This window comes from Mesocricetus auratus, unplaced genomic scaffold, assembly GCF_017639785.1.
Source record: "Mesocricetus auratus isolate SY011 unplaced genomic scaffold, BCM_Maur_2.0 Super-Scaffold_100004, whole genome shotgun sequence".
Lineage (NCBI taxonomy): Eukaryota > Metazoa > Chordata > Mammalia > Rodentia > Cricetidae > Mesocricetus > Mesocricetus auratus.
In genome coordinates, this window is record NW_024429189.1 from 11,698,927 (window position 1) to 11,726,446 (window position 27,520).

General features: G+C 35.9%; 1 protein-coding gene across 6 annotated transcripts in view; it reads right to left on the reverse strand.

Moving 5' to 3' along the window:
- The window catches only part of Lrp1b (LDL receptor related protein 1B), a 1,890,041-nt gene that overhangs the window by 1,226,481 nt on the left and 636,040 nt on the right, over positions 1 to 27,520 (reverse strand). For all 6 annotated transcript variants that reach the window (XM_040745299.1, XM_040745298.1, XM_040745301.1 and 3 more), the window contains exon 3: positions 12,238 to 12,375. In XM_040745299.1, the coding sequence (XP_040601233.1) occupies positions 12,238 to 12,375 (138 nt within the window). The remainder of the gene's footprint in view (positions 1 to 12,237; positions 12,376 to 27,520) is intronic.

Consider the following 27,520-nt stretch of genomic DNA (forward strand, 5'->3'; position numbering starts at 1 on the left):
ACCTTGAAAGAACAACACTCAACTTTATGTGGAAAAACAAAAGACCGAGGATAACCAAAACAACTCTATACAATAAAGGAGTTTCCAAAGGCATCATCATCCCTGACTTCAGTTTCTACTATAGCTATAGTAATGAAAGCAGCTTGATATGGTCACCAAAACAGGCAGGTAGTCCAATAGAATTGAACTAAAGACACTAATCCACACAACTATGAACACCTACTTTTTGACAAAGAAGCTGAAATTATGCAATGGAAGAAAGAAAGCATCTTCAACAAATGGTGGTGGCATAACTGGATACTGACATGTGGAAGATTGCAGATAGATCCGTATTTATCACTATACACAAAACTTAAGTCCAAATGGATCAAAGGCCTTAACATAAGTACAGTCACACTGAAACTCTTAGAAATGAAAGTGGGAAAAATCCTTGAGTACATTGGCACAGGAGACATATTTCTGAACATAACACCAGTGGCACAGACACTGATACCAACAGTTAATAAATGGGACCTCCTGAAATCGAGAAGCTTCTGTAAGGCAAAGGACACAGTCAGAAAGACAAAACAGCAGCTTACAGAATAGGAAAAGATCTTCACCAACCCTACATCTGACAGAGGGCTGATTTCCAAAATATACAAAGAACTCAAGAAGCTAGTCACAAAAACATGAAATAATCCAGTTAAAAGATGAGATGAGGTACAGATCTAAACATAGAATTCTCAATGGAGGAACCTCAAATGGCCAAAGGGACTTAAGAAATTTATCATCATCCTTAGCCATCAGGGAAATGCAAATCAAAACAACTCTGAGATATCATTTTATATCTCTCAGCATTGCTAAATTAAAAAACACCAATGACATTTTATTCTGAAGAGGATGTGGAGAAAGGGAAAAACTCTTGCATCACTGGTGGGAATGCAAACTTGTACAGTCACTTTGGAAATCATTATGGTGGTTTCTCAGGAAACTGGCAATCAGTCTACCTCAAGATCCAGGAAATCCACTCTTAGGCATATTCCTAAAGGATGCATATTCATACCAAACAATATCCGTTCAATTATATTCATTGAAGCATTATTTGTAATAGCCAGAACCTGGAAACAACCTAGATGTCCCTCAACTGAAGAACGGCTAAAGAAAATGTGGCACATTTACACAATGAAGTAATACTCAGTAGTGAAAAAACAAAGAAATATTGAAATTCACAGGCAAATGGATGGAACTAGAAGAAGCCATCCTGAGTAAGGTAACCCAGACACAGAATGACAAACATGGCATGTATTCACTCGTATGTGAATATTAAACATAGAGCAAAGGCTAAGCTGCCTACAATCCACAACCCCAGAGAAGTTAGGAAATAAGGAGAACCCTAAGAGACATACATGGATTCCCCCAGAAGGGAAAAAGACAAGTTCTCCTGAGTAAATTTGGAGCATGTGCGGAAAAGGGCAGGAGAGAGAGGAGGGAAGAATGGGAGAGGGGAGAACAAGAGGGATCAGGAAGTTCAAGTTGGGGGAAGAACAGAAAAAGAGAGTAAGAAAAGTGATACTTTAATAGAGATAGCAGTTATGTGTTTAATGAGAAGCCTGGTACTAGGGAAATCTCCAGGAATATACAAGGAAGACCCCAAATAAGAATCTAAGCAATACTGAAGAGGCTTGCTTAAACGCCCTTCCCCTATAATGAAATTGATGACTACTATAAAGCCATTCTAGAGCCTTCATCCAGTAGCTGATGAAAGCAGAAGCAGAGATTCACAACTAAGCAGTGACCCAAACTCCTAGAATCTAGTTGTAGAGAGAGAGGCATGATGAAGAAAAGGGGTCAAGATCATGCTGGGGAAACCCACAGAAACAGCTGACCTGAGCAAGTGGGAGCTCATGGACCCCAGACTGATAGCTGAGAAACCATCATAGAATTGATCCAGACCCCCCTGAATGTAGGTGTTAGTTGCGGGGGTGGGTGGGTAGGGGTTGGGCAGTCTATGGGTCTTCTGAAAGTGGAAAAAGTACTTATCCCTAATGCAGGAATGAGCTTTGGGAGCCCATTACCTATGGAGGGTTACCCTTTCAGCAAAGATATAGGGGAGGGCATAGATTCTGCCCCAAATGATGTGATAGACTTTGATGATTCCCCAATGGAATCTATTTTGAAAAAAATAAAGCAAGCCCTATTTTTCAGAGATGGTGCTTCTGGACTTGGTGTTTGCTCTGCTAGTTTTCAGTTTGGTTTTGGTTTGATAATTATTTTCTGTACTCCTCTTTTCACCCTTGGAATGGAAATATGTATTATCCCCCAATTACATGGTAGAAGTAGGTCACCTGGGTTTGATTTTAATCTACTTACAGTTAAGAGATTGTCGTAGGTTTCAGATGAGTCTTAGACTTCATTTTTATAAAGGGTAAAATATATTAAAGACTAGTGGGAACTTTTGAAGGTACATAGAATGCATCTTATTTTATAAAATGGTCACTTAATTATGGAAAGAAGGCTTAACAGAGATTTGGGCTTTTTTGTAGTGTAAAGATGGCAAGAGTTGAAACTTCAATGATTATCATTTACTGTCAACAGAATCTAGCAGCACCTAGAATTCATGCCTCTGGGCATACCTGGAAGTATTGCTTACATAAGGTGAGTCTCTGGACATGTCTGGGAGATGTTATCTTGATTACTGTAGTGTAGGTGAAAAGACCTACCCTAAGTAGAGAAGTACCATTGCCTGAACAGAAACCCTAAAGAACACAAAAATGAGGAAGGGATTTAGCATGCACACTCAATAGCACTTTCTTTTTGAATGGCAATGAAACATGCCAGCGGCCTCACACCTTGCCTTCCCTGCCACAATGGACTGTACCCTACAGCTGGCAACCAAAATTATTCCTTGACTCTTAAGTTTCAATAGTCATGGTGTTCAGTCACAGCAACAGGGACACTAACTCAATTACTAAATCTTTAAGAATCTATAACCCCAACTTCGGCTCAGCAAATTAAAATTCTTTTTAAGTAATTATAGGTCAATTCTTGTCAGGATGACATCATGCTATTTTAAATCCAAATTTTATAAACATTCTTCAGAGAATTATTGTTTTTTTTACAGATCTTTCTATGAAAACTAAATTCCTAAGTTTGTGGAATTACTGATTTTTCTCAAGGTGATAGAACACTGAGTAACATGGTGACATTGGATTATGAATGCTTTATATAAAATTGTTCAGTGTCGTGTTCGCTCAGCACATTTTTTCTTTTCTTTCAATTAATAAAACTGACAGGGAATATGGAATTAGTTCAAAATTTTCACTCAGATGATTTGCTCCCCATCACCTTTCTGATTGGAGACAGGGTCCCCAAGGATGCTGAGGCATGAAGATTTTATGTACTTTCCACTAGAGACAACTAGCAAAAGAAACTCAAGGACATAGCTAACTCCCTGCTCTTAAGCGGTGTTCTGTGTGACTCCTGAGGATACAGTTCAATCTCAGATGCTGCTTGAACTCGTTGCTCTTTAGAAATATCACGCTGTGTGTGAGAAACACAATATGGAATCAGAGGGGATTTGGCCTCACATTGTGAGTAGAGTTGAATGACAGTTTCCTTCAATTCATACTTTTGAATAACATAGAAACAGTCATTTTCCAAAGTTGAGCAATAAGAGGACAAAATTTAAGCATCATAAATTATCATTTTAGTATCTCACTAAGGCCAGGACTCTAGTGGCTATAAATTATAAGCATGTTTTTCAAGTGATCAACTTTTACCTGAAAAAGGATTCCCTAAACAGGTCAGCCCAGGGCTCCCTTCTTGACCTGCACTTAGGTATTCTCCATCTAAGTGATAAATTAGCCAAAAATACATAATGTGGATTCTGATCAAAATCAGAACAGAGGACCACTCAGCTCCTTGTTTTGCGACTATAAAAATGTACTTATTTTCTTTCTAAGAATAATCAACCTGACTTGCTACAAATATGTGAACATTCTGGCATCCATCTGCTCAGGTTTTAAACACAATTGGCTAGCATCCTTCTAATTCCATTGTGCATACATTCTAGTATCACTTTTTACTCTGTTGCCCTTTTCTGTTTTATGCAATGCATTTTAAATGCGCTATGCAGCATGCATCATTATTCTCGTGTAATTGCTCTTTGTCTGCTAATATTCCCTTTCAGCTTCAAGGTCACAGGTCTCCATTTTTATCCCTTCATCCGTCATTCTTCCCAAAAACTCAGAGCTCTCCTGAGCATCCAGTGCTCATTCATACATTTATTTGCAACAAATAGACCTCTGGTTTTGAATGCCCATATTTTCTTCTTTGGCATATACAGTTCCTGGAGTGACATGCAGATCTGCCATCAGCTCTATTGGGAAATCTCTTTGCATTCCTGCAAACAAGATTAAATATTCCTCATTGTATTCTTCTTTTACCTATCCCCCTTATATACATAAACTACATCAAGGTAGACCATTCTATATTCCCAGCTCAGATAAATGTCTTGAATATTGTCAGTGCTTAATAGACGTTTAAGCAAGTTAATGAAGCAGCTAGAGGGAATCTTTCACCTTTTTACTGGCAAATTTTAAAACTTCATTTTGTTCACACGCAAATTATTATATGTTATATCTTTTTTCTATCATATCAGGAAGAGATACATGATCGAAGCATAAAGATAATAATTACCCCCAAAGCTTACTAGTATTCATGTCAATTATCTCTTTTAAAATGGTAAAAACTAATATTTGTCTCCTATTGAGGAAAGTTTAGCATGGTTGAGGAAGTTGACTTATCTGGTTTATTTTCCACATGTATCACTTCTTCTCTTATTTTCCATATAAGGATCAAGTGCAGAGCTTCAAAATACAGGGCCATGGTTCCATCAAATCATTACAATAGTCTTTAAGAATTCTATGTAAGGAATTTGGTATATTTGGAAAATAATATTTCTTTACCCAGAACCAAAGGTCCACACCAAAGTCATTATTAATTCTACCCTACATATTTGAGGTAAGAAATATATTGTACATTTCACTTGTGTAGCTGTGACACATATGTATATATTAAAACATAATTTAAATAGAGATAATTCAGCAACAATTGGAAGCAAATGATACATTCAAATTCTTATATAGGGTAAAAACTGGATCAAAACAGAAATATGTCATTATAACTAGTTTGAAAATATGGTTTTAATAGAAAGATAGAATCTGACATGTTTTGTGAATAACGATCTTTTTTTGGAGCAGAGGTTGTAGTTTACATAATGTAACACTAGGTTAATCTCCATGATGGCAGAAAGGAGCTAGAGAAGACCATGCCTGAGATCCCAGCCTGGGGGATCTGGAGTTCTAAGGTAGTGAGGTAGAGGCAAAGAATTAAACAAAAATATAAACAACTGGACACGGAAATCATCTTATGTTAAATGTTTCAATGAGTTTATCTATTTTATAAATAACTTTTATGGAATTATAAATTAATTAAATTAATTTATTTAATGGATATAAATGATTTTCCTGTAAGTGTGTTGCAAGTATATGTAAGCACCCCCATGTGTGCCTGGTGCGTGAGGAAGTCAAAAGAAGGCTATAGATTCCTTGGATCTGGAATGGAGGATATTTGTGAATCCCCACAGGTGTTGGAATTGAACCCTGGTCATTTGCTTTCACTAAATTGAGCAATCTCTACATCTCTGTCTTTTATTTTAGAACATTTAAAGCAATTAATACAATGATACCTCTTTCTTCAGATGACTAATTTTATTTAAAACTTGGTCTTCAAGGTTTGTCTTTTTGGAGAGAGATTACAAATTTAGTATAGCATCAATATTAATACAAGGTGTAAATTTATCAAAAGGAATTCCTCTTGATGAACACTAAAGAATTCTTAATTATCCTTTAGAATTGAATTACAATGTAAGGTACTTAGCCACAGTTTCTCAGTCTGAGATAACTTACTAGCCAGTTTTCTCAAAATGCCAGTGTGTTCAAATAGATTTGTGTAGTTTGAATGCCAGGTAGGCAATATGTTTCAAAAATAGAATATGCTTTCTGCAAAGCCTAAAGATCAAAGATGATCCATAGGCCAAAATGGTAGGAAAAGAGAGCATAATTTATTTCTAAAATTTGTACCATGTGCTCCACATAGACCATTAGCTTAGGAACCATAAATATATATTCTGAAGTCATATGTATGTATTAACAATGAGTATTCCTGGACTGATTAACTCATTAGAACTGCAGTTATATGGAGAGGTTTGATTACAGGAAATAAATGGACTAGTTACATTATCTTCATCTAGCTTTTATCTTCAACATAGTTCACTATTCCTTGCATACTTCTTTTGTTAGCACTAACATCCTATGACTAGCAAATGAAAACATTTTGGAAGCAATTAACTTGGCAGAGTACTATCTTCTGTATTCCCAAATTCTAAGAATGTCATCAGATGGCTTCTGAGGTCTATAGGAGAGCTTCCTGCATCTTGATTCAACTGCCTCTTCGGTGTTTCCGCCAATGTATTTAAAATGTGTATTTATGCCTTCTTTGTATTGTTATTGTAAAAACTTTTATGAAACTGCTTCCTCATGAGAACATAGAATTTATGGGACATAAATCTATAGTCCAGGGCCATGGTAACTCAAATGCATCTCTTGAATAAACTGTTTCTTATTCTATTTAAGGTGAGAACTGCATTTCCCACAACAACAACATGAAAGCATATTTTAAATTAAACAGTATTTATACAATTTTGATTTAAAATAAGCATATGATTCTATGTATGCCCATGCACAAAGTGGCTCTATTGTAGCAGGATTTCATTAGAATACAATCATAAATTTCATGTATCCATCATTTTCCAATATATATACTGGTAATCTTTTAAAGACTAAGTACTAGGTACACCATTGAAATAATACAAAAAATCCATTAAGATGCAAATCCTATGGACCAATTGACATTTATCAAAATGAATGATTTATTGAAACAGTAATTATTATTTCTAGGGATTGTGTACATGTGTTTGTGCATACACAAGATTGTGCATGAATTGGCACGGAGGCCAGGAATCTTTTTTGTATGTCTTCCTCAATCATTCTCTTATGTTTTTGTTTTTGGGTCTTTTATTGTACTTCAAGAGATTGATTAAGTTAGACTTTTTAACCAGGAAACCCCATGAATCCTGCAGTTTCTTGCTCCCCAGTGTTGAGACTACAGCTATACATCATTGTATCCGAAGATTTTTCAAGGCGCTGGGACTTGTGTGGGAAGATCCTTGTGTGTCAGCAAACATCCTGCCGGCTAAGCCATTTCCCAGGCTCTTTCTAAGGATTATTGTTTTATTGCTTGGACTATAGTTGTTCTGGAAATCAACTAGGGTCAAGTATCAGAGCCTTTTATCTAATTCAATTGCTAAAAAATAATTTCTAAGAAGCAATACTTAAACCTGAGATAGACTGTAGGCAATCATACTACTTTCCCACAACTATGCATCAAAACAGAAAACCTTTCTGAATCTGAAGTGGACTGTCCACAAATGTACAATTCTTTCTGTCAGGCTCCATTTCTTTCTTTAAAATAGGCTTTTGTTTCTTTGTGTGTTGTCTCTATGTTTGCTTGCTTTGTCGGTCAGTTAATTATAGGTGTTGGAAACAGAATCTTCTCTGTAGACCAGGCTGACCCCAAATACACCAGCATTTCTACCTCCCCTGTTCTGTGATGATATATCTATGTTACAATGACTATTAACCTGAAGCTTTTGAATAGTTCATGTCACTTGAGAAGACAACCCCCATCTCCTGTGGTGGAAGCCAATATGGCTGTTTTCTCTAATATTATTTCCACATATATTATATTACATACTTTGGTAAAATTGTAGTTGAAGAAAATGGATTGTTGAAGAGCGAACATTAAAACAATTCAAAGGTCTTCACCAGATCACTAGTTTCTTTCCTTTCCCTGCTCTTGTCTCCTTTCTTACTACCCTGCCTCCCATCCTTTCTAGTAGGCTTAAAATAAACCTTAACAGTTTGAAGTTAGTGTTAGAATTACTAAGAATGCTAACTTAACTCCAGCCGTAAGTAGTCATAGACCTAATTTTATTTTTTAATTTTTTTTTCAGTTTAAATTTAGATAAGAAACAAGGTTGCTTCACAAGTCAGTTCCAGGTCCCTCTCCCTTTCCCTCTCCTCCTCCGGTGCCCTCCCCCCAAACCCCCCATTATCCCCTCATTTCCCCAGGGAGGATGAGGTCCTACGTAGGGGTGTCTATAGTCTGTCATTTCATATAGGGCAGGGCCTAGACCCTTCCTCAAGAGTTCAGGGTGAGAGTGCACCTCACATTGTTGGATGGGAGTCCAAAGTCCGTCTGTATACTCAGGATGGGTACTGATCTGCTGCCCAAGGCTCAATAGATTACCTAGGCCTCCTCACTGACACCCACATTCAGGGGGTCTTGACCTAATTTTAACCTACTCTTTACCTTATCTCTAACTTTAGCACTTATCCTGACCACAACCTCAGTCTTTATCCTAACTCTAATTCCAGTATGAACCCTAGCTCACTTTTAATTCTAACCTTAGCTGCAAACTTCCCTGATCTATACATGACACTTTTCCTAAAACTAAGACTATTAAAAAAAAGAATGACTGACAAAACAACAAACCAAGATAATTTTTTCCATTCTGAAATATAGAGGGAGGGAATACTTGGGCTCCTTGTTTATTTTTTTAAATTAATTCTGTTTTAGAAAAAAATTGAAATATATATGACACTTAAGCAAGGATGTCAAAAGTGCTAAATTTATAATAGTAAATCATTATAAAAATAAAAGCTACCATTTATCTTGTTTGATTCTGAAAGAGTTTCTTGGTTACAAACCTCTCCAGAAGGTTTTAAAAACACTTTAGCATAAGATTTAAGTACTATGGATAATAAAGCAAAAGATAAATAAGCAGCTATCCATTTTCAATGTTCTGTTTAGTCTTGGAGTAAATACATGTCATTTCTTCACAAGAGACTGAAGATGAAGGAGTATATATTATTAAGGCTGAACCCCTGTTTTGTTAAGTAAGAATCAGTGTAATTAAAAATTAATGCTATTATTTCAAGGAAATAAGTGTACATATAAGAGAATATTTTTATATGTTTCTTGACAAATACACCAATTGCATGTATAGCAAACCCAAAGCTACCTAGAAATAGGATCAGAATAAAAAGCTAAAACTTACAAAAGACTTTTGTGGCATTTCTTTGCATCACTGTGCTTGGGAGATAATTAATTCTTGTCAGAAGGTTTCATTTCTTAAGGATTTCAAGTCCTCAGATATTTAATCTCCTTAGGTTTAAAAGAGCCCTAACCATTTTATGAAATGAAACCATACGGATTACATAGTTATGTTTTTCTAGTGACATGGAAATTGAAAAAAAGTTTTCTCAGTGATTTATAGAGTGTTGATATATTTTTTTTAACAGAATAGGAGCAGATTGTGACTGGAGAATGCTGTCCTCACACGCATTGTCTCCTTGTGTAACTAATGTACTATAACTAGGACTAGAATTGTAAAGAATCCCTCTTCCCAATGCCTCACCAAAATGTTGACATAATTGATTATCCTAAGAAGGTCAAATTTAAGATGGCATTTTTAGATATGCTGTGGTCTGATTTCTGCTACTTCTTTCCATCACTCTTTTGCCTGAATACAGATCTCAAACTTTAATACATGCCTTGTATTGCTCCTACAACTTAGATAGGGAAATATTGCTACTACTTTGAAATACTGTGTATGAAGACATGAAATTTTGAAAATATAATGTGGTTATTTTACAAGTGCTTATTGTTAAATATCTCACAAGCAAATTCTTGTATATAACTATGCCCATATAAAAATCCATTTTTCCATCAATTGGAACCAAATTATGGAGATTAAAGTATCTGTGTTACAGAAAATCTTTAATAATAGATATTTTTCATTGTTTTGACTAGAAAGGAATTGATTTAGCCAGGAAACATTCAGAAAACAATTCACTAAACACAAAAGCATTCCCAAGACCAGAACATAAAGTTCAAATCTTTAAGCTTTACTTATTATTAATTTTCATAAAGACTACAAATATCCCACCAAATGTACTTTGAATCATTTATTGGATGAAAGAGCCAAATTCATTTTTGAGTCATGGCTTTCGTTTTGTGTGTAATTATTTAAATGAGAGTACGTGCTCTGAAAGTAACAAGATTATTTTTTTTAAAGACAGCATCATTAGGAGACAGCAATGGAAAGTACACTTAACAATTTCTTTCCTTATTTTATGTCTATAGTAGAAAGGTCCCTAGATGCTTCATAGTATTGGTGCTTGAAAATCAATCAAGAGGCATGTTTTCATGAACAATGAGCAAGGAGGAAGCACTCTGAATGTGGGGAGGGAGACTTCACTCATACAGAGCCGTTGTGTTGACAAATATCTACGTTTGCCTCTTTAAGACAAACCACATACATTTTACAAATCCAGTGTTCTCTGATGTTCTTTGTATACATCTTGCAGTACAATTAATTACGCACAGTTATAAATTAATCTTCTCAATAAAAAGTATTTTTTGGCCACTCAGTCTAGAATTGCATATCTTTTACCTTAAATCCTACTCTTCTATGTGGACATAAACAGCAATTGAAAATTTACCGGTATTACTCTTTGTGTCTATGTTCACCCATCCTAAAAGGCAATATCTATGTGTGAACATTCTAAAGAGATGTAGATAGTAAGCTCCTCTGGGAAAATTAGAAATTTACTGCCTGGTACATTTTCCTACATAACTGCCTCTCCACTTTTATTGTACTATATTTCTCTTCATGGTGTGTTCTTACATGTGTATATCCATGGATCTATATGTATGCCATAAAATTGCCTGGAGCTGAAGTTACAGGCAGCAAGGAGGTCCCTAACATATGTGCTGGAAACAGAACTCACATCCCCTCCCAGAGTAACAAGTACTCTCAGCCACCAACCCAGCTATGCAACACTGGACCTTCAGTTTTCTAAAACCTCCTCTGTTAAATGTATCTCACTAACCCTGACATGAGGAACTTATTCTTGTTTACATCCTGACTTCAGTGACATATTGTGGAGATGTTTGTTGCTGCTGTTCCTTCCCTGGGTCCATCTTGCAATCCCTCTATGTAGAAATCAGAGTCTGTCCAACGTCATTTCAATCTGTTTACAAAGCTTCACTCATGCTGTAAAGGTTCTTTCATGTACGGTTCCTTTCTTTCAGTCCCTACCAAGGGGCTCCAGTACTTCCCTGTGACTGATGCTGGAAGAGTGGATATATAACAGCAGAAAAATAGTGGCTCCTCAGAGCTGTCTCCAGCCCTAGCATGTTGCTTCCTACCATTTGGTAGAGAGACATATTGTGAAAACCAGGGAAGGACACTGGTACTCATACACAACTACAGAGAATATATTTGAAGTAAGTCCCCATAGGTTCAGGCATCCGTAGCCTCACCTGGCTCTGACAGGTACTCTATCAACTGGAGTGTGGGCAATAAGATGTGTGAGTGTGGAAGGTTTCTTCTTTTACCCAGGCCTGGCCTGATCCTCCTTAATTTCACAAGCTCTTAGGATTCACAGTCTCATGTTTCATTCCTTGCAACCCGTTCCCAGGTTCTGGAATGTCCCAGCTCCACTTATATTTTACTTTCTCTTTATTTCAATTTTTTCTCTCGTGTCTTTGTAGAAATGAGAGCCTGATATTTAAAACACATTGAAATTGCAAGAAAGTTCATAATATAGTAGGACAGAAGTAGTATCAAAGAAAATACTTCCCACAAACACATTGATCTAAATATAAAATTGTAGGAACTTTGATACTAATATTTTCTTTAAGACAAAGATTGAATAAACAGGCTTGGCTGTCAATCTACTGTGATAATGACTCCTCATTCTGCTTTGCCCAAAAGAACAATTTTATGTGAAATAGTTTATTTTTAATCCCCAGCTTCAAAGTCTGGGTCTGTGTTCATCAACATGTTTTTCAAGAAACTGTGATAATTATATCTTTGAACTTTATACTGAGAAACCAGCAATAAAACCATCTCTGTCTCTGTCTCTGTCTCTGTCTCTGTCTTTCTCTCTCTCTGTCTCTCTCGGTTACATCTACAGTTGAAAGAAAAAGAGGGTTAGACTTCTCTTTGAATTTTTATTACTATACAGATTTGAATATTTCAATTGCATTGTTTCGTAACAAACTCACCCTGGCAATGTACTCCTTCATCAAAGCCGTTAGGGCAGTCTAACGCCCCATTGCACAGTTGTGACAAGTGGACACATGCACTCGCTCCACGACAAGTAATATGATTAAAGGGGCACTTCATCTCCACCTCCCCGGGACCTGTAGGTGAGAGGAAAGAGAAGTCTGTGTATTAGCTTTATTTTTTTAGTACAAAAGTTAATAGGTGCAATTTAGGAAACACAACTGCAGACAACGCTACCAGAGCACAGCTTGACTTCAAAAACATCCAGATTGCATATGTGAACAGAAACTCATTTTTAAAAAGTATATAGCACATGAAATGGGATACTCTTTTTTCAAATAATTCATTGAAGCACAAACATGCTTCTCCTCCACTTAAACAGCATAGACTTCACGTTCAAAGATTTGTATTCTCTATCATTTAGTTCTATGACGGGTATGCACAAGTCCTGTGAAAACTCCAAATAGAGCTAACACAAGTATGGAGAGGGCTGTTGGGAATGAAGTCTCACCCCTAGCCATTGAACTATTGGCAATTAATAGCCACTAGGAGAAGCTGACTAAGTTTTTTCTGTTTTTTTAATATATAGTCCTAGGAATTTGACTATTCTCCAGTGGAAGATCACCTATCCATAAATATAGGGACAAGAGAAATTAACTTGATAAAGAATAAAAGACAGTATTGTGTAAGTAGGGAAGAGGAGTAGATCTAAAAGCAGTTGGAAGAGAGATGATTATTATCAAAGCTCATTGTACCAAATTATCAAAGAGCTAATAAATACATTGTATGTTAGCTGAAACGTTGCCACTGACCTCCAAAATTCGGAAGTATGTTTATATCATCTCTTTCATAAATTTTACCAATTTGTAATATACCTATTACCAAAACTACAAAATGCGTTTGTTGTAATGTTTCATTAACTTGGTTAATCACTACTTCTACAACTACATGTTTGTTTCAACTGCTCTGAGTGGATATACCTATATTCATAAGTACAAATGTATTTGAGTTCAGAACATAAAAATAAAGGTAAATGAGGCATTGATTTTTCTAAGTACTACAAATAATAGCTTTAAAATTAACACGACACAAACTAATTTAAAACAAACTTTATGAAGCCATTAATATCTATGGTTGACAGTTATAAAAGTACTATTTAAAATTAAGTGTTTTTTCTTAAAATCTAAAATTAGACATAAATGTCAAACTGGTGTTTAGGTTGGTGGTATATAATGACATCAATGTAAATACAATTGGGTATATAATTTTGGGGGATGTTTAAAATTTTGTAATAAGAAAATAGAAATGAATTAGTAATTAAAATTGCAATTGTTCAATGAAAAATAATGTGAGTAGGACCATGAAAGTATGACCATCTATTTTAATATGTCCATAGAACTAAAGAGTAAAGCAGATAATAAAGGCACATTTGGGGCAATATTATTATAGATTGTGAATCAGAGACATAGCTTGATTATTAAAAAGCAGTATATGGAATTATGAGACTCTTAGCACTAACATTCAGGATCAAGAGAAAAACTAGTCAGAAGCAGGGAAATGTGTGCTTTCTTTGCACACCAGCTGGGGGAGTCATCACTCTTGCCTTCTTTCCCGCTGTTACCATGGAATGACCTTGTAGCTAGAGTTTGGCTGGCTAGACTTCAGTTTATCCTTCAAGACTGTCATACTAAAGTGTATTAAAACACTTGTATAAAACCAGAGGTTCTTTGTAGAAATGGCCCTGAACTTTGAGAGTTAAATCCACTACTGGGTGAAATATTATCGTAAATCCTTTGACAGTACCACAATTATTTAATTGGAACACAGAAAAATACACACACACACACACACATGTATATATTCTAGGAAGCTGTCAGCACCCAAAGCTGTGTGATCATAGATTCCACTCATTCTCCAAAGTGGAAAAAAAGCATATGGTGATGGATGCTGGATGCATTTCTGAGATAGTTTCTTCAGAGACTCATCAATATCATTAACATTATGTAACACAGGACAAGTTAGAAGTCTTCAGGATATTGCTACATATGGCGCTGCCTATTGCAGCTGCTGAATCATGAAGAGTTAAAAATGCTGAGAAGGGCTGTAGGACAAGGTAACCTCTGGGAATTTCAAAAAACACAATGAAAGTTTTCACTACATAGATTATTTTAGTCTAAACACTTTGAATACACTAAAGCTAATTTTAGGTTACTAAGTACTCTAATAATACTGTAAATACAACAGTTAGAAATGTATTCTTCCTTTAAAAGATTTTTACTATACAATACTCCCAAACAGTATTTGTTCTTGAAATTAAATACTTTGCGCAATTTGTTGAAATAGACTTAATTTGTAAAACTAAGCCTTGCTTTACAAGCAAGCCTCCTAGACTGATGTAACTCTTCTGTATTCTTTTTAAAGCTAAATTATGTTTTGAATATGGAGAAAATAGTTTTCTTTGCTCAGTAATAAGATATAAGAGAAGACACAAGTCGCAGCACATGTTTTGTCTAAGTAAAGATACTGAGTTGGTTTTGTGATGAGCAGAGCAGACAAACATCGCAGCAGAAGCAGCAACCGCCTCCAATGCTGCCACAGTCCACTTCCTGCCCATTTGTCCTACCAAGAATCACTCTTGTCTCTTTCCTTTTTCTCAAAGTCCAATTAAATTCTCTTAAAATGTCCAAAATAATAAAATATTTTGCTAAGTGAATACGTTCTCAAATAGAAGTCTTGTTTTCCACTTAAAAATACACTGTTGAACATATTTTCAGAGTTTAGATTGTGCATGCTGCAAGCCTGTTTTCTGACTGTGTCCTGCTCCGAACATTCTGCTGATATAGTTTTCCTCAACAGAATAAATTTTGTCCTATAACAGAAAAGAAAATGTCTAGTACAGAGAGGAAAATGGTCATTCTTATGGGACTTAAATTATGCCCAACATGACATACTATTCTTTAGTTATGGGATATCCTCAATTAGTAAATTGCAAAGCTAAATGTTAAATTGTAGTTTTGTTCACAGTGAACCAGAAGGACCCAGATCCCTTCAGGAAACTTGCCTGGTTTCCTGTCTAAATGCATACCCTACGTTTCTGTCTCCTTACTCTTGTACTCAACCACATTACTATGAATTTGTTTCTGCATTTTTCCAGCATTCCTACATATATTTCACATGCCTTTCAAACATGTCTTCTGACAACTGAGCATCATCAACCTAGAAAGCAGGGCCTTTGGTGGTGCTTGACAATTGTTTTTCCTGAAAGGCTTCCCATGATGCTACACACTGCAGTCCACCACTCTGAATTGGCCCATGACTATTATTTTCAAGCATTTTGCTTTAGCACTAGGCTGCGAGATATCTGGTATTAGTGATTATTCCTTTTTCATTGCATGATATAAACTCCTGACACAAAACGTGCACTTGATATTCAGTTGTTTGAAAGAAAACAGAGTATAGAACACTGCTAATTTTTATTCCCTTGATGATATACAAGAACATAAAATTTTCTCCCATTAGCACAAATAATTGATGAAATTCCATGAATAGAAATTTTACCCTATGTCTACTTTCAATTTATAAATAATTTTTAATTTCTGGCCAAATCTAAAGAAAATTTTTGGCTTGATTTATTTATTTAATTGAAATTTAATGAGCGTTGCTTACAACTAATAATTGAGATTTATCTCATGCTTCATTCCATGCCCCTTTCACTCTCAATACATGCTGTATTTATTCTCTTATGTGATGCTAACTTCTAGAATGAAAACCTTAACTTTTTCCTTTTCCCACATAATCCTTCCACGTGAACTCAAACCCTGCCTACAGCCTCACTTTTACTTTATGAAAAAATATGTAGCACTTATGTGGAAAGCACATTAGATTTGACGACTAACCCTGCATTTGTTTTTATAGCTACTTAGTAGTCATCTAAACTTAGTACAGCACCTTACCTCACTGAAAATTGGAATAAAGATAGCATCTACATTAGAACATTGTAATAGGTGTAAATGTAATGGTGAGCTTTTGATGCATCATGTAAATGCAAGCTATTGGGGAGATGCCAATGCTCTACAATAAGTGAACTTTCTGTGGCACTGCTTGTATTGAAGTTTTACTTTTTATGATGTTTAAATCTCTGAATGTTCTATAAATTGTTCCATAAATGCAATTGGGCATCAGCTTACTGATAGCAAGTGCTTTCATTTCTTTTATCTTCAACTTAAAATCTGGTGCATCATAGTGCAGAAAGGAGAATACAATGGTGACTAGTCTACAAAAGTATCCATTGTGAAATGATTCCAAACAAAACCGTGGGACTTATAAGACTAAGAAGCTTAAATCAAGAACATGCTGGATACTTCTTTATTTGTATATTAAATGTAAAGATTGAAACTTTATCACAGTTTTTAGAATCATGTAGAATACAGTATTAAGTAAAGTTTAATACTGCAGAAGATATGATTTTTTTCTATTCATATGGTTTTTCACAACTTTGAGCTGTGGAATATCTAATGCTGTGAACATTTTCTCTTTATTATTTTTAAGACTACATGACTCCTAAGAATTGATGTCAAATATCTTAAATTTAACTTCCCACAGACATTTTACAACAAGTATTTAATGGCTTAATTATGTTTCCAAAGAACCATTATACTATATAATTGTTTAATATTGTTTATCTATAGTTTTAGTTTTATTATAAGGAATGCTCATTCACCCCAAAATATAGTTCTTTGGACATATTACAGAAAGTTTATCCTCAAAAACAAAGAAAAAAGTTTATTCTCTTAAAATTTAGAAAGGGAAAAGTGATCCCTGTGCATTTAGATATGTAAAAAATTACATTAGTGCAGTATTATAATCATCAGGGTTGCAGAATCAACTACATCAATCTAGCCCTTCATAAAAAAACACATGACAAGCACATATGTACATGTGTCCACCTACTGATATTAAACAGAACACTGGGTGAAAAACACATGTATATATGTACACCTACTGATATTAAACAGAAAACTGGATTTTATATATATATATGTACACATGTACACTTACTTATATTAAACAAAATAGTGGATTGTATATACATTTAAGCATGCAGACCTACTGACATTAAAAATAACAATGAATTCCATACTTTCCTTACAGTAGCAATGTACAATTTATTTGTTTGATTCCATGAGATTATGCTCTTATCTTTGATTACAATTTTACTTTCTGTTTTATGTAAGGGTTTTTTCTCATATTTAGCAACATTCTCAGCTTCCCATAATTTAGTTTTGTATGCACTGCCCCAGCCAAAAAATGGTATTTTAGTTTGAGAAAAGCAAAAGAAATTTATAGAATTTCATAAATAATTAAAATTAGATTTATGAACTTTACTTCTATATACAACAGCATGGACTCATAAGTGTTAGAATATTCTATGTGAGCACACTTGAGGAAAGAGATATATCCTCATGTGCACTTAATCTAGGCATAATTCCGGTAGAGCAAATAATTTCTGAGGAAAACAGGTTTATGTAAAGGATTTTTTGTTTACATATTTTAAATGGGTGTTGTGAAGACTGACAAACCCGAAGAGTTATATAGATGATTGATTTTGTCTAGTACCTCCCCTTAAGCCACCTCTGACCTCTTGCTGTTTCGTTCAAACTCTGAGGACAGAAAGTTTGCACTTTGGTATCATGTTGAGGGCTTCAAATCATTTCTTGTTACTTCTAATGTTAAAAAGTCTCATTGATAGGGGTAGCTGCATGTAACACAAATAGCTATATAAAGTTAACATTTGAAAAGCATTGCTGAGCACTCAGGAAAACTGAGCCATATTAAATCAATGTTGCTATAACCACAGCTCACACTGAGGACTATGATGAATCTGTAAGTAAACGGATGACAGTACAATTCTTTTATTAAGGAAATCTAAATCACATCTAATGACATTACTGTGCTAAAATAGTGTCTCAGGGCCCAAGAAACAGCTCAGTGATTAAGAACACCTATTTCTCTTCCAGAGGACACTGCTTCTGTTCTTAGCATGTGCATCAGAGGGCTCACAATAGTTTGTATTTCCAGCTCCAAGTGACAGAACCAATTTTTGGCATCTGTGAGCATCCTCATGCATGTGACCATCACTTACGTACACATATTTTAAAGAAACTAAAAATAGATCATAAAAATGGTTTCATTTTGTGTGTACTTGTGTATGTATATTGTGCTGACTTTAGGATAGATCAAGCAATTTTCCACCATTTTATTGACTTTGGCATTTACATAGCACATACATAACAAAATTATAGCATTCTCCAACATTGCAACTGGAAATACAATGTGCATCAAATTCACAAGGAAATATTAGTATACTGTAATGGTCAACATTTTGGCATTAATTATAACCTTCAGGACAAAAATTGATACAGACTACCTGATCTTTGAACTTTTAATATAAAGAAAAATAGATTAAAAAGTAGTTGAAATATTGTCATATATGTGATTGTCTATGTAACACTGCCTTCATTAAACTCGGTGCTAACAGGACATTACATGTTCAGTATTTATTTAATTGTTTCAAATCCTCCTCTCCAGAGCATATACACATGTTCTTGGAGTGCTGAGCATACTCTTGTGGGGAACAGAGGAGAATTTATATAGATAGAAGAAACTAAACAACTATAGTAGGGACTCTAGAAATCTTACTGCATAATTAAATCATAGATAATTCTGCTGAATGGTATGTCAACATTGCTTTATTTAGAAATCCATACATTCAACTATAATTAGGTTTAAAATACTATAAATTTCTTTTGTTTCTCCCTCAAAAAATATCCTCTTGTTGGCTGCTGTAGTACACACAGAATTCAATTACAGAAATTTGAGTATGTGCAAAACCCTCAGTTCTATTCCAATTATAAAGTAAATTTGCGATCAAAAACAGGAGCACAATCTCATGTGGTCAAACAAATACAGAAAAGTTATATTCCTACTCCAAAGACAGGGCATAATTTGCAGATAATATAATCCTGGTTTGGAGCTCAAATAATCAGTTTGAGAATATCTCTCGAACTCAGGACAGAAGCTGCATTCTTCACTGAGGCAAGTGCTTTGCCCCTTTGATCTCTTGAGTTACTGTGATAGCGTAATATAGCTTCTGGCTATGGTTGAGAAGTTTAGGGCAGCATGGAAAGCCTGAAACTCTAGAAATAGTCAGGATTCTTTGATATGAAGCCCTCTAAAAGACTGACTAGACAGGAAAGAAAAAGCCCTAGAAAAATAATTCTGTAAAACTGCCTGAGGAAAGGGATTTTGCTCACCGATATAAGGGATGTTTCAGAACAAGAGTCTACTGACTGGTTCTTATGTCAGATAGCTGAGCCCATGCACTTGAAAAAGAACTGCTTCTAAGTTCAATGCTGTCAACATGAGGACACTGCTGTGTAGTGCTGTCAATAGGGGCACTTCTTTCAAACGGATAAGATATATTTTCCGAAATCTTTATTTACAGCATAAAATAATTAAAGATTAGATGCAAGTTCCCAATGAAGACCTAAAAACCAGGAGTAGGTTAGCATCAAGTAAATGAAGAGAGGTTTAGAGTGCAAGTGTGTTAGTCAGCTGAATTCAAGAGAATTCCCAATGTATCAATGGCTACTAAAGTCCATGGAACTTTAGTTACTCCTCTCCTAAATGAAAGAAGCAAGCCAACAATTGATGTTTGACTCGCAATTTAGAAAATAAGCTGCTACTGCCTCCTTTTCATATAAAAAAAGGTAAAAAAGACTCTTTAAGGATCTACAAGAAACACCTTTTTTGTTCTTGTTGGCTTATTTATTCCTCAGAATTTATCCAAAATGAAATCAATTGTATACACCTGAAAAGCAGACTTATTTCACAGCTCTCAGTGGAGACAGCACTAAGAAGAGCACCGTCTTCATGAGTTACAGAAAATGTGGTCTATATCTCTATGATGGTTGCATACCATAAGCACCAAGACCATTGCTGATTCTCAAGGAACACAGCACAGTTCTTTAGTTGGCATTGCTTATTCCCTGGGGGAAAACTACCTGACACCAGGACTGAATGAGTAACACAAAGCAGGGAGGATAGGGATATGTGCCTTCCATTTTCCTCAGTGTATTTTAACTTACCTGTGTTTAAACAACAAGCAATAACTTAGGAGGTCTACTTAGCCTACATATTAATTATAATGACTGTCTGTCAGAGTGTGTGTCTTTCCCTTGATGAAACAGACTATCAAAAGTTATAAGTGATTTTTACATAAGTGGGAAGGGGAGGGTAACATGACAATAAAGATGTCTGAAGGAAGTCATAAGAAATCACTTATTAACAATTTCTTTAAAAAGGAACATATCATGTGTGTAATCTTGTGTATTAGCATACATATATTGTTTTAATGAATTTCCTCAGCTGGAATGGTAATGCACCCTGCAAAAACAAAGACACCTTATTAATAACAACAACAGAAAAGTCTAATAAGACACATAACAAGTCCTCTTCTGGGCTGCTTAAAAGACTTTCAAAACATTCACCTATTGCGATTTTATCCATGCTTCTCCCTCAAAGGTTGAAGGTATCTACCTATTGCTGGAGACATAATGCATTTCAGAAACAGGGCACAGAGGCCTTTGAGCTGGGACTTACTCGGTAGCTTCCTCCATAAGGACTAGCTTTCCTGGTCAGAAAGTACTGTGCAGACTTCCACAGTGTGACATGATAACTCAAAAGGCATAACAATGACCTGCAGACCTTGGTGATAAACAGCAACTCTCCAATTGGACTGAAGACTTGCTCAGCATGAGGTTAAATCATGCCTGGTACTGGCAAACTAGCTTATTACACAGGGCTAATGAAATCGTGGATTTTAGAGAAGAATCTACTACCATCACTTTAGTAAATCAGCATATTTCTCCAACAACAGTCTAAACATATGTCTTTATACCCACAGATAAGTGTAGTCTGCATCCACATCAAGGAAATTTCTCTTTGCAACAGAAGGAAACAACTAGAGAAAATAACAACCAATCAAATTGCAGAGCTGCCCAGCCCAGTCCCAGTGGATACACCTACAAAAAACTTCCATCCCTGAAGCTCAGGTAACTTTATGGATGAGGGAGCCAAACAATTTTTAAGAACCAGATGACCATGGAGTTTGCTGGGAGATTTTTGGAGTGGTTTAAATGAAAATGGATCCCATAGGCTTACAAATTATGATGTTTAATTCCTTACCCGGGAGTGTTAAGAAAGATTAGGAAATATTGCTGTGTTGGAGGACATGTATCATTTTGGGTGGGCTGTGAGGTTCAAAATACCACAGTAGACCCAGTCTCTCTTTGCATCTGTCTGTGGATCAGAATGTAAGCTCTAAGCTACGGTTCCAGAGCCATGTCTCCCTGTCTGCTGTCATGATGTTCATGGACTAACTCTCTGAAATGGTAAGCAAGCCCCAAATTAAATGTTTTAAAAGTTTTCGTGTATAATGTGCCTTGGTATTTGAGCTTCGTAATAACAATAGTAACTCTAAATAAGACAATTGTGTCTCCTAGTAAAGTAAGAAACTAAACGACAATGTTTCCTCCATGTGACTGTCTAAACATGAGGCGAATTAGGACAACACCTCTAGTAGCATTTTGCTTTTCCAGTGAACTTGTTGTGCTGGCCACACCCTATGCGTGTGACTTCAGGTGGTCAGATTTGACCCCTTATAAGGTAGAGGAAGGGCCAGCTCATGCTCTTAGGTTTCGGTGACAGCCCTAGAAAGGCAGAAATTGCATCCTCGGGAGCAGGAAGACTGTGGCAGTCATAAGCTCTTTTTTTTGTATAAGTTCTCCCCTAATAAATACCTAATTATCATTTCTCTTGGGTCTTGTGGACTCATTTAAACCCTGCCTTCAAACACCAATAGATATGCCAAAGGAAATTTGGGAAAGCCCATGAGACCTCCAACCTACACAAGGAACTACAAACTTACGCAAATAGAGCTAAGGAATGTTGAGAGCTAGAGAAATTGTGTTCATCAAGGAAGAACATATCAATTGGTTGTTCAGTACTAAATGGTCATCCTTAAAAACATACATAGTAGTAAACGTTATACAGACTGAACAAGTTTTATTTAGGAATACATATGCCTAACATATATATATATATGTATATATATATATATAACAATTATATTTTTTAATTTGATAAAGAACAAGGAGAGTTATGTGGAAATGTTTAGAGAAAGGAAAGGGAAGGCAGAAATACTGTGATTTTAATCTCAAAAAATAAAAATACAAAATTAAAATGATTTTAAAATAAGAAAGTTCGTGATTGTGATAAATATGTACTGTTAACATCCATAGGTCAGCCAAAGAGTCATAGATGCTAGCCTTGCTGTAGTTGTAGACTGTATATGTGTTAGACAAAAGGTGAAATGCTTTAAATGAAAGATGTTCTTCAAAATTTAATTTTAATGGAATCCAAAGTGATGTTAACTCTGAAAATGACTCCATGATGCACTTTACAAAAACAGTTTGTTCATGATTGTACTCTATAAACGTCATAGTTATAGGATAATTGCTTTGTATTGAGTGCCTCCCATGTCTCTGTCTCTGTGGTAAGCACATAATGTCCATTATCTAATTAAATTCTTGCAGGAACACCATGAGCTAGCTATTATAATTGCTATTATATAGATGATAAAATTGAAGATAGGAAAGGTTAAATACTTCCTTCAAGGTCACAAAGTAATGCTTTTAGATATCTTACTTATTCAAATGCTGGCTTCCCTTTCACTATATTATTTTGTGAAATGATCTCAAAAGAGGTAATGAAGCCTTATTATGTGTGCCAGTCTGCTTGACTTAACTTTGTCTCCTCTCAATGAAGTTCAGTACAAAGAATCTTAAGGGAAACAAGTAACAGCAAGTTACACATCACTATCATCACCATCGCTTCCAAGTTAGAACTCTTACACTTCTGAGGCAAAGGCTTTGCACACAGATACAACTATTTGTCCACAGTTAACACATGACATACACTGTAGAGGATCTACCATCTCTCAACAGCTAGGGATGACCATAACAACTTGCATTGTGTTTGTACTTTCTGGGGTCCCTGAACTGTTGAAATGTAGAATGTGAAAAAGGGGCCACAGGATGGCAAATTGGAGGAAGATGAGGCAGGCTGAGAGGCATGTAAAGTGAGTGAGTGATGCTAGCAAAGACTCTTTCTCTGATCACTTATATCTGAAGGAGCATAGAATTATTTCAGAAGTTCCATAAATGCACCAGGAAGCTTCTGCTTCCAATAAAAAGTATCAGTGCATTAATATTTTATCAAACATCCTGATTGTCTCCTGTTTACCTGGTAAATATCAGCTGGGGTCACAGGTATTACTGTTCACTAAAAACAAGCTTTAATTATGAACATTTTTCCTACATGTTTTGCTTTGCTCACAGAACCCTGAATCTAAATTGTTCTAAAATATTCTGGCTTCAAATTCATTTCAATAGTGTGCTCAATTCTTCAAATGATCAGTTGGTTTCCCCTTGTATGGCAATCTTCCTTCCAGAAAACTGATGAGTTTATCACCATGTGCTTATACCCACACTGATGAGCAATCTTTCTGGGTCAGGAAGATTAGCCACATAGGAACTGCCTCCTGTCTGTGGAGAAGCCACGCTGGTTCTCATTTATCCCTTTTCAGCCAGAGCCCAGCAGCAAGAATGCCAACATTATAGACCCAAAACTAGTACAAAATCAGTCTTTCTGTGTCTCCTGTCCTGATTTTAACCACCTAACATCTGTCACTAACATGCCCTCTATATATTCCCCAAGAGAGGGCAAAGTAGTAACTTTGAAGCAATCATAAAACCTGAAAGGAAGATCAGCCACCTCTTCTGCATCAGCTAGATATGAAATATAAGCCTCAACCAGTCGAGTTTGAGTACCAAGTCAAGCACTCATTTGGAATCTTCCCTGTGAGGCCCCAGAAGAATTCTCCTGTGGACCCAGCAGTGAGGTCATGTACCTTCTCAGCTCCTAGTTCAGCACACTAGCGCCCTTGTTTCGAACACAAATGAATTTGCTCAATTTATCTGAAAAGATAATGGCTAAATATGCAACATGCATGAAGAAAAGGAGAGGACTGGCAAAGCAGCTTTCTATAGCTTTACAAATATCATTTGACGGTAGTCACTTTCTTTCAGATTTTATGAAGTGATCAACCCTTCACAGTGTAGAATGCGGGAGGTTATGTGTTGATTAAGAATAATAGTAAGGTTGAGAATGAAACACATGTATGGAACCTTAATACAGTACTAATGGTGTCAATAGCACCAGCCCATTAATCAGAATCCAGAATATCTTAGAAATAAATGAACTGCAAGTATCTGTCTTTTAGATCATTGTAAGATGTTTTTGGTCACTGTAAAATGTTTCTCTCTCTCTCTATCTCTCTCTTTCTCTCTCTCTCTGTGTGTGTGTGTGTGTTTGTGTACATGCATGTGTATACATGTACATTTACACATACACATATGGTAAAATCTAATGATTTATCTCCTTTAGGAATATCCTTCACTCAGAAAGTTAATAAAATGGAAATAGCAAATAGGCTTTTCATGGTCCATAGTGAGTAATACAGAAAAAGAATGAAGCGCAATTGGGATTCACGTAGTACTGAAAAGTCCTGCGAAGTCACTGGACACAGAGCATACCTACTGTGCAGCCCGTTTTGTCCCCAAGCTCATGTTTCAGCAATCCTTGAGTCTCTCTTTCACCTCATCGTTTTGTCGGGTATAGTTGCAAAATAAACCATTGATTCAGTTCTGGGTCATGCGTTCTCTCTGATGCACTCACACCTGTCTATGAGTGTATATGTGCACGATGCATAGAGCAAAGGGCACCATGGTATACTTGAGAAGAAACAAGAAAAAATCATGCATCAACAGAATATTGCAAGTATTGGTTAATGAAGCTGGCCAGTACACAAAAGGACAAAACTGCAGACGCAGTATTTACTGTGTGCACATTGGGGAACACACATGAAACAAAAAGAAAAAGAGCACACATTCTTCCTTCAACACTAATGCAATTTATTTGCCAATTCAGTGTTGCTAACAGAGGAAAAACTGAAACATCACAGAAGACTGACCATTGAAGACATGAGTGTGAGCACGTACACAGGCACACACAATTTGGGAAACAGAAAATAATTTTCTGTTGCCAGAAATACAAATAATGTACAAAAGCCCCAAGAGCACTTCTATAGGATTTCCCCCTCTGTTCTCTTCAACCCAATGAAGATGATAAATGAGAGCAATTACAGTAAAATAGCACAGAACTGAACACAGAAGGAATAACCCATGGCATTTCTTTAAAGATACCTCATTTATATGTAAAATTATCTTGGAAACATTAGGTTTTATTAGTCTCGTGGATTAAAGCTCTCACCGACATTTCCTTCCTTTTCATATTACACTTTTGATCAGTTCCTGCCTCAGAACCCTGCTGGAGAATCTGAGATATTTCTTGTCATATATACCCACAAATAACACTGTATTTTTTAGTATGTGGCAAATGTTGGCATAATTTAGTTTATTTGTTATTTTTATGTCTAGTTAGCATATGCAGTATTAGATTTCATTGCTGAAGAAAATCAATGGTGTTGAAACTTATTATATCTAGTGAGGTGACTGACTCAGAAAGACAAGTGTCAAATTTAGTTCTTTGATGTGCACAGTTGTGATCTTATTAGAATGGGGGTTGTGATTCAGTAGACGCTGGCCAGGGCCGGTATTCTGCATCTTCATCAGCCCCAAAGAGCTGTCTGTGGTTTTGTACCATAATTTGAGCAATTCTGGGGCCCTAATAAAAACTTGCAGCAAGAAAGCCTAATACCTGTTTTTCTAGAAATACTATCACTAAAAAAGTTCCCTAAACAAATAGAGAATGTAGCATCATTTAGTCACAGTCAAATGCTGTGTCACTCTAACAAGGAGAGAAGAAAATGATACTACTCATTTTATGAGCATTAATACATTGCCACATGCCAGAAATTCTTGTCTTTAAAAATGTCTAGGACTTTGTGTGTGGGTTGGTGTACATGTTCTTAAGCCCAGTGATATTAAATATTAGGAGATGAATTCATTCTGGATCTTTAAAGAAATGCTTCCCAAATGAAAATAACCTAACACAGCAAGGCAACAGACAGAATTCACTGAAGATATCTCATACCTTAGCATATTTACATCCAAATGCATATTTACAGTGTTTTGGATAATTTTAGTTTCTTGGCAATGACACAGTAGAGTTAAATTTCTTGGCATAATTCACCTACTGACATTAGTGTTTCAAATCAAGATGCTACAACTCACCAAACACAATTAGTATCATTAATGACTGACCAAACAAGGGCATAGTCAAAAGGCTGGGGTTGTTGAAAGGGAATTGCAGAATCTTATACAGTTTTTCTTTAAAATAATATGGACATTTGGTTAGTCTTAAGTTGACATTTATTCTTTATTCCATGTACAAAAGCTCCACTGAAGACCACAAACCCCAGATACCAAAGGGCCCTCTGTTATCCTTTTCTAAGTACCTGAGGTTCTGAGTGATGCTGCCACATAAGTTGCAATTCTGGACCTGTTTTTCTCAAGATATTTTTTGATGTGCATTTTAGGACACTGACATTTTGAAATATAAATCCCCTTGCAAGTTTCTTACCTGGTGAAATAACTTTTCACAATGGTATCCCTTTATATCCTTCACTGTCTACTATAGCATCAGTGAAACTGCTAAGGGAATAAAGTTGTAATGGAGAACCAATCCTTCAAAAAGACTCCAAACCATTTCTAAACACCCACCTCAATCCAGAAAAACTGCCGCTGCCAAGCTGCCAATACAGTGACTGTCTAACAGTCAACACCTTGTCAGTTATTGCATGATCATATGATTTCTCCATACCACAGACAACCAGTCCCTGTGTTACTCATCTCAGCAAGATTCACCCTCTGTCTGGCTCATGCCCTAAAGTAGGATTTGCTTCATGTACTATTTGTTGTGAATAGCTCCAGAACATTGGAAATGGCCTCTGTAAAATTTCCTTTGACTTCAGTAGTGTGATCTCACCATTCAATCTGTTTGATCCTGTCTCCCCTTCCTTTAGTTATTGCAGAGTTGTCATTACATAGACTCCATTTTCTGCAATGTCTCCTATGATGGATTTGTATGTCTACCCTGACCTGAAACCAAAAGAGATGTGTTTTTCAATTTAACACAGTA